The sequence below is a fragment of the Acipenser ruthenus genome, chromosome 36 (assembly GCF_902713425.1).
Source record: "Acipenser ruthenus chromosome 36, fAciRut3.2 maternal haplotype, whole genome shotgun sequence".
Taxonomy (NCBI): domain Eukaryota; kingdom Metazoa; phylum Chordata; class Actinopteri; order Acipenseriformes; family Acipenseridae; genus Acipenser; species Acipenser ruthenus.
The window spans coordinates 737,457-746,612 of NC_081224.1; the positions used below are offsets into that span (position 1 = coordinate 737,457).

Here is a 9,156-nt window from a genome sequence, read left to right on the forward strand (position 1 = left end):
AGAACTTGGTTTCAGGAAACTAGGTTTCAGTGCCACTGCATGGCACACCAGGGGGGAGACCAGGGGGTTTGATACAGCAGTGTGGAGTAGTGGTTAGGGCTCTGGACTCTTGACCAGAGAGTCGTGGGTTCAATCCCAGGTGGGGGACACTGCTGCTGTACCCTTGAGCAAGGTACTTTACCTAGATTGCTCCAGTAAAAACCCAACTGTATAAATGGGTAATTGTAAGTAACAAATAATGTGATATCTTGTAACAATTGTAAGTCGCCCTGGATAAGGGCGTCTGATAAGAAATAAATAATACAGCAACTAAACTAGGGTTAGGGGTTTAATACGATAGATTAGACAATTAGATCTATCTAGAATACAGTGTTTTATCATGCCACAGTAAGCAGGGTGGTTTGGTTCACCTGAGGCTGGCAGTTTGATTTTCACACGCTGTGATGAGTAAGCAGAGGTGTGACAGACCAGGGTGTTCTGTGACACAAGACGCGCCTCATCTAGAACGGGACAGCAGAACTGAAAGGCTAATTACAGCTTTGAAAAAAAACAGAGATATGACCAAACGCTAGACGCAAGAACAGACTACCTCAAATAACTGGTGTGGGAACTGTAGTGGGTTCTGTGGCTGGGCGAAACGTCCTGCTTGTGTGAAGCGTGTGTGTGTGTGTGTGTGTGTGCTGGCAGGGATGGGGTTACTTCTGTCCCTGTCAACAAGCACAGGTGTGGTCAATCTTCAATGAGGTAACTGAGAGCTAACTGGAGGATGGCCACCTGTTTAAAATGGGTGCAGAAATTGTTTGTTTGAGGGAGAGTGAGAGTGAGAGTGAGAGGGAGGGAGAGGGAGGGAGGGAGAAGGAGATAGGGATAGGTGTGAAGAACTGTGTTTTGTTTGGAACTTTGTAGTGAAGGCTAATGCCCAGCCTACAACGGTTTAAATCTTTTTGTTTGAAACCTTATTTTGGCCCTCGTACCGCGTCTATTTTGTGTTTGTGTGTAACAGCGGTTCACTGCGGCTTCTGTCTCTGAGGTAAGAGATCGGGCCCTGACGCTGTTCTGTCACAAGGTGGGTTCGTCCTTCTGTGATCGGCATCACCTAGAATTTCAGAATTGAGGCTGAATTAAAAAACAAAAAAAAACTCCAAAAAACAAAACAAAACAAAAAACGACATAAACATAATTGTAGATCTTTTATTTAACATCTTGTGATCAAAAGAATCTACGAAATGATATCGCAAAAAAAAAAAAAAAAAGTCTACCGGAAGCCTTATTAGCAGTACAGCATTTCATGCTAGATTTTGAAACGTCACAGTTTTCCATTTTTGTCAGTTTTTGCATTTAAGTAGATGGGGAAAACTACAAAGCGGGGTGCGATTCGATATGTTAACGTCACGTGATTCAGCGGGTTTCACTGGACTCTATGAAGCAGAATGAGTCTGATGGAACACCACAGGGTATAGCTGCAGAAGCTGTCTGATTCCTCCACCCCATGCCCCTTGAATCATTCTGTGCAGCCCCGCTTGTGCAGATTTGACATTTTTAAAGCCTTCTTTGCATCTAGTTTGTAATCTGAGCACCAGCTTCCCCTTTTAATATGTATAGCACCTAGGGTTACCATATGGCTCCAGATTAACCGGACGCTTTGAGACAGACCGGAATTTCAAAATTCCCCCTAAATTGAAAGTAATTCACGTATAAATGAGCTCCACCTTTGCTGAGATTAATCCTGCTGTGGTGGAATTGCTTGGGCGCAGCAAACAATTCACACTGATCAGCTGCTTCCGATCAGATCTTAATGAACGAATAGCTAATTTATCGATAGAGCAACGAGATGATGATGCGGTTGTATTTGCAGAATAATATGGGCGATTGAATTTTAACAAACAGAAAAAAATAGCGACTGGCTTCAATTCATTCTTGGTATAATACAATTATTTGACGCGCATGCGGGTATTTAAGCACCATTATTAATTGTAGCTAAGGATGGTTCATTTACACCTTCATTTATTTCAATTTAGGGGCAAGTTTGAAATCCTGTTCTGTCTCACAGCGTCCGGTTAATCTGGAGCCACATGGTAACCCTAATAGCACCTCACAATGCGAAACAGCACACTGGAGCGGTTTAAAGATACACATGGGGGGAAAAAGAAAGTGACAAGTTAATTTCTCCCCTGTGGTAGTTTCATTAAAAGTGAAGCGAGGTAAATATTTCATTTTCGTCTGTCTTCTTAGACCCCTTGTCTTTCCATTTGTTGCAATTGTTTTACCTCAGTCCCGCTGTCTCTCACGGATACTTGATTACAGTGCAGGAAACGGTTTCCTTCAGATAATCCTATCTCTTCATCAGGGTGTAAAGCCAACAGGAAGCTGCGTTAATCCCGGAGGGCTCCATCCCCCCCACCCCCCCCCCCCTCCCAGAACAACAATACATATCACGTGAAAGAAAACGCCACCATCAACCCTTAATATAATCAGCAGCAGACACTGCAAACCCAACCCTTCATCAGGGCAGCACCTCGCTAGAACACTGCTTAACACTGCCTGCGAGGTTCATACATGGTCAAAAGAATCTATCTCCAGGATGAGAAGCAAGCAGAGGTCCTAAACTAGCCCACCACCCAACACAACCCTCACACTTAGAATCACACGCTCTTAACAAGTGACCTAACCAACCATCTGTGTCATAAAGTCCCTCATATAACACAGTGGATTCCACTACCCTGCCATTATTATGAATGAGTCATTCAGCGGACGCTATTATGCAAAGCGATTTACAGAGACTAGGGGGTGAATTATCCAAAGCAATTTACAGAGACTAGGGGGTGAATTATCCAAAGCGATTTACAGAGGCTAGGGGGTGAATTATCCAAAGCGATTTACAGAGGCTAGGGGGTGAATTATCCAAAGCGATTTAGAGAGACTAGGGGGTGAATTATCCAAAGCGACTTACAGAGGCTAGGGGGTGAATTATCCAAAGCGATTTACAGAGACTAGGGGGTGAATTATCCAAAGCGATTTACAGAGACTAGGGGGTGAATTATCCAAAGCGACTTACAGAGACTAGGGGGTGAATTATCCAAAGCGACTTACAGAGGCTAGCACAGATCACTTGTATTACTTGTATTGTAACACTTGAAATGTATTTGCTTACGATTGTAAGTCGCCCTGGATAAGGGCGTCTGCTAAGAAATAAATAATAATAATAATAATAATAATCATGAATCAGAGCAGCACTGTACTCTCCTCATGCGTCTCAGAGCTCCTGTCAAAACACGCACAGCTACTGAAATGAAGCCACAGTGCCGTTTAGACTTAATTTGCATGTAAGAAACGTTTAGCATTACACACGCTATTACTGTGACGCACCTGAGCTTGTTACCTAGACGCACGGTGGCTAATCAAGCTCGTAATAACATGAATGTGTATTTCAGGTTTGAAAGACTTTAAAAGAAAGACGCATGTTTTTTTTTCTTTTTCACAGAAGCCTATATGAATGTCAAATCAAAGTACAGGTGTAGGAAACTAACTTTATAAAAACATGATTTAATAAAAATCAAGCACAATAATAATAATAATAAATTGCTATGCAATAGGAGTCTTATTTCCATCCCTGCTATATCCACATATGCTTGGGGCATGTACTAAAAGGCATACAATAATGATGTTTTTAAAGCATTATGGGATGTTATTTCTCTGAGAAACCCTGTCGTGTGGGTCAGAACCTCTCCTATACGTCGTCAGTTTAATTACATCGATTTGGTTTACGTCAAGGGCTTTGGTTTTGCATTTTTGACGTCAATACGTTTTGTTGCTTATCGGTCGTCCAATTTTGATTGGACGTGCTGTTTTGTAAATACGCCTACAGCGACCTCTAGTGGATCGTCAACGGAACTGATACAGTCTTCTGTCTTTATAATGACGGTATAAAAACAGCGATATCCTGATACACCGACAACGTTTTACACGATATTTTCAGCACAGCAGTCTTAAAAATGTAACATAATAAAATACTGTATTCTAGAAATAAATGTAGCCTAATATAATACCGTTACCGGCGCACACAATAATAATAATAATAATAATAATAATAATAATAATAATAATAATAATAATAATAATAATATACAACTTTTACAAGAGAGTTAAGCAATGTGCACAGAGAATGACACATAAGCTTTTAATATAATTATACTTATGAGACCATGAAAAAAAAAGTATGAAAATATAACCGACAAAAAAAATAGTAATATACAAATAACATTCTAAAACAACCGTGGAAACGAAGAAATAAATAAACTCAATTCAGGGAGACAGCCGATTGCACACCATCGAGGTTACGGTCTAGACTAGACTAGACTAGACGAGCTCCGCGGAGATCACATGACCACAGCACTGTCATGGCTGCTTCCACAGTGCTCAGGAAAAGCATGGGTCTGACTTTGACAATAAGAACCGTTTCTAACATCCCGAATCTTTCAGACTGGGCTAGACTGAAGCACTGCAGGCACTTACAACACTCGACAAGTGGGGCAAGATGTCAAACGGCTTGCAGGAGTCTGCACACGTCGGCGGGTAAGCCTTCTGCGTTGGGGGTATTTATACATGTATATATATTACTAGTTGCAAAATGCTTGTTCTCAAAAGGATTTCTCACCAAATACAAAATAAGCAATCAAGCACCGAGCTGTATGAGAGAGAGAGAGAGAGAGAGAGAGAGAGAGAGAGAGAGAGAGAGAGAGAGAGAGAGAGAGAGAGAGAGAGAGAGAGAGAGAGAGAGAGAGAGAGAGAGAGAGAGAGAGAGAAAACAGCAACAACTTCGACTACAGTATTTTGACGGTAGTTACGTCATTGTTTAACATGTAAAGTTTGGATAATTCTCATTCACAATAGAGTCACAGTCGTGGCTTTGACAGGGGCGATGCGCAGCGAGTCGTTAATAATGTTACTTCCCTCGCTAAGGCAGCGACGGCTTTGCAAACGGATTGTGTGTGTGTGTGTGTATATATGTGTGTGTGTGTATATGTGTGTGTATGTGTCTGTCTGTCTGTATATATATGTGTGTGTGTGTGTGTATATGTGTGTGTGTGTGTATATGTGTGTGTGTGTGATAGTCTGTATATCGCTGTACAGATTCGAAACACGAAAAGCCGTCTTTGCTTACGTCACGTTGTTGTTTAATTCTGACAGTCGTGAAACACGATTATCTCTGTGAAGAAGAAATGAATTCATCTTGAAATGTTGCTGTTTTGTTTTTTTTACTTATAAATGAGTACTGAGACAAATATTGCAATACTCGACTGTTTGAAATGTATTGAGAAGCAACACATACCGACTCTCTGTCTTCAAAGGATATCAATCTGTAATAATGTCACGCATTCTGCTGTACAGAAGCTCACCTTTCTTCAATGTGAATTATTATTTTTCAATAAGAACATAAGAAAGTTTACAAACGAGAGGAGGCCAATCAGCCCATCTTGCTCGTTTGGTTGTTAGTAGCTTATTGATCCCAGAATCTCATCAAGCAGCTTCTTGAAGGATCCCAGGGTGTCAGCTTCAACAACATTACTGGGGAGTTGGTTCCAGACCCTCACAATTCTCCGTGTAAAAAATGTTCCTCCTATTTTCTGTTCTGAATGCCCCTTTATCTAATCTCCATTTGTGACCCCCGGTCCTTGTTTCTTTTTTCAGGTCGACATTGTCTATACCTTTTAGGATTTTGAATGCTTGAATCAGATCGCCGCGTAGTCTTCTTTGTTCAAGACTGAATAGATTCAATTCTTTTAGCCTGTCTGCATACGACATGCCTTTTAAACCCGGGATAATTCTGGTTGCTCTTCTTTGCACTCTTTCTAGAGCAGCAATATCCTTTTTTGTAACGAGGTGACCAGAACTGAACACAATATTCTAGGTGAGGTCTTACTAATGCATTGTAAAGTTTTAACATGACTTCCCTTGATTTAAATTCAACACTTTTCACAAGTATTTCTAACACTGTAATATGGTACAAGTTTTGTAGTACAGCGAATTCAAAATGAAATAATGTTCAGCTATTTTTTTTTTAAACATGAAAACCACCATCTTCATACTTACCAGCACTAATAATATCCTTGTATTTCAGGTCTGTGCCACAGTGACGAGGAAGGGGCGGAGCGAGAACGCGGCAAGGATGTGTGAGTGAAGCCAGCGGATCGGTTTTGTTCAGAATGTATTGATAACGCCTTTTCTAGTAAACTATACCAACACAAAATGAGTTTAAATTGCCATACTTGCCCAGGACAGACTGCTTTGTAATTTTCTGGATCATTTTTAACTGGCAGCATCTACCTGTTGTTTAAATTTTCTCTTTAACTATATTGTTATGATAACTGACTCCTGATTTTGTTAACTGCAAAACTAAATGTACCTGTTAATTCTGCAATCTGTAGCCTTCAGATGCTTTTATGGCACCCTCGATATAAAATAAGAAACTGAAATTGCATACATACAGCTTGTGTTATGATTTATTCTTTTTTTTTCAAAGAACAACAAATATTTGGTACATATTTGGACCTGTCTGAAACATTGCATGGATTTGCACAAAACAGGGACCGGGAAATTCAGTTCTATCTCTCAATTATCTCTCTCTCTGTCTCTTTCTCTCTGTCTATTGCTCTCTCTCTTCTCTATCTCACTCTGTCCTCTGTCTCTCTCTCTCTCTTCTCTCTCTCATTGTCTCTGTCTATCTCTCTCTGTCTCTCTCCTCTCCTCTGTCTCTCTCTCTCTGTGTGTGTCTCTCTCTCACTGTCTTTCTCTCTCCCCCCCCTCTCTCTCCCCCCCCTCTGTCTCTCTCCTCTCTCCTCTCTCTGTCTCTCTCGCAGGGTGAACGTTGTGTACGTGGACCGGTCAGGACGGAGGATTCCAGTGAAGGGGAGAGTGGGGGACAACGTGCTTTATCTAGCTCACAAACATGGCATTGAGCTGGAAGGTGAGACCGAGGGCAGCTCCAGCTGCTTTCTGTCCGTCACACTGACCGGAGGCTTGGAGATTAAAGAAAGGGGCTCGATACCAGGAGGTTCAAATCCCGGCTCAGCCACTGACTCACTGTGCGTGTGTGTGTGTGTGTGTGTGTGTGTGTGAGACCCTGAGCAAGTCACCGAACCTCTTTGTGCTCCGTCCTTCGGATGAGACATAAAACAAACGAGCTCCTATTGGAAGTGATTCTGCAGCAGCAGCAGCAGCAGTTGTTGATGCAGAGTTCAATAAATGGTCCAAATACAGCAGAAGCTGTCATATCAGATCCTGTAAGATATGACAGACTCTATTAACCGATGGACCTCTGATCTGTGTCGTTCATCCATGCTGCTCCTGCCACTGCAGATTTCTTTAGTATTTGCAGAGGAACAGCACTGAAGTGTTTGCTGAGGGTGACTCAGTCCTGTGTGTTTGCAGTGGGTCAGTCTGACCTGACCTGACCCTTTGAAGCTTATTGCACGCCAAGGTTCGCTGCTTTCTCTCTGTGTTTAAAATTCTGTGCAATAATCGCAAAGAAAATGATTGCTTCAGTTTGCGATTGTCGTTTTCTTCCGATGGATTTTTTTTTTTTATAGATCAGTGCCGAGACAGATATTGAAATGTTGGAGCATTGCTCTGCTTCGAATGTATACGCTGCCAAAAACTGTGTTTCTGTCAAAGGAAACCGTGGGCCCTTAATGAATCTCACATTCTGCTGTACAGAGGACCGGATCCAAGCTGTCAGTAGATTTGAAACGTGGCGACGGCAGAGCGATAGGATTGGAGTTCTGATCCCCATGTCAGACGCCTTGTCACTGTGTTTGGTTTCCATGAGATAGTCATCTCTCTCTCTCTCTCTCTCTCTCTCTCTCTCTCTCTCTCAGGTGCGTGTGAAGCCTCACTAGCGTGTTCTACGTGTCACGTGTATGTAAGTGACAGGCACCACGGTAAACTGCCAGAACCAGACGAAAGGTAAGCGTGTTGATAAGCTGAGGCCGGAGATACGCGGCTGGCATTGAGGCTGATAGAATAAAAAAAGAAAAAAAAAGAAAAATCATTATTTTTACTGTAACCTTTTCATGTTTTTTAATTATTTTTTTATTGTATTTTTTTAGTTTTTATTGATTTGTAAAGCGCTTTGAGATATCGCAGTCGGACAGGCTCTCTTTTCAGCAGTTGACAGTTTTTCTGCGTGCCTGTGTGTGTTCAGCCAGCGATCTTGCCTTTTCTAATCGTCCGATTTCTCTCTTCGTTTCGCTCTCTGTTCCAGAGAAGACGACATGCTCGACATGGCTCCCCTGCTCCAGGAGAACTCTCGTCTGGGCTGCCAGATAATCCTGACTCCTGAGCTGGAGGGCATGGAGCTCACCCTGCCCAAAATCACACGCAACTTCTACGTGGACGGACACACGCCCAAGCCACACTGACCGGCCGAGGGGACGGGGGACAGGGGGTGCTACAGGGGCTTGGCGGTCATCTGCTGGTCAGTGGCCACCACAGCTTCAGAGGGCAAGGCGATGGACCTTCAGTACAGCATTGCAGAGGTCCTGGCGTCTGGATCGGAATGGAAAGATGCACGTTTATTAATGCGTGGCTTTGTTTCCTGTTTATGGGCAACCCTCCCGTTTTTTGTATCCTCAGTTCAAATGATCTGCTGCCTCTCAGTTTGCACCAGGGGTCAGTGGCTTAATTGATAAGGTCAGATTTGCTGCCTGATTACAAGAAGGAGACCAAGCTTGAATTCTCTTTTATATATATATTTTTTAAAAAACAAACACTTCCAGAGTATTTAAACTCTGTTCTCTTAACTGGAATTAGCTTCAGGTCTGCTTGCTAACCCTGTACGCTTTGTCAGCAAGGTCAGCCCACCCTGTGCACCCTCTGGGGAACGTACCGTTTTAGTATCAAAGGCTGAGAGGAATTCAAACTGTGTTGGCTTTGATTTGGCAGTGCCCTGTCCCGAACACTTTAACCCATTAGGGGCGGTCCGCCACAGCTGTTTACTTAGCGTGAAATGAAATGGTAAGCATGGTCTGCTTCAAGAATTCGAGGTGCAGGGACGCTAGAGCGACACCGTGGTCAGGGGGCTGACTTACAAGAGAGGGTTCATTTGCATTGACTTACCTTAGCCTGGTACTAAAACACCTCTCTGTTTTTGAATCATCC

At 42.6% G+C, this 9,156-nt stretch overlaps 1 protein-coding gene across 1 annotated transcript; it reads left to right on the forward strand.

The window, feature by feature from the left end:
• The first annotated feature begins 4,159 nt into the window (after nt 1–4,159).
• Nucleotides 4,160–9,156, forward strand: LOC117401991 (ferredoxin-2, mitochondrial). The gene is made up of 5 exons (XM_059008175.1): nt 4,160–4,572; nt 6,119–6,170; nt 6,858–6,964; nt 7,875–7,962; nt 8,261–9,156. Exons 1-5 carry the CDS (start codon nt 4,398–4,400, stop codon nt 8,415–8,417), a joined length of 579 nt encoding a protein of 192 aa, XP_058864158.1. The 5' UTR covers nt 4,160–4,397; the 3' UTR covers nt 8,418–9,156.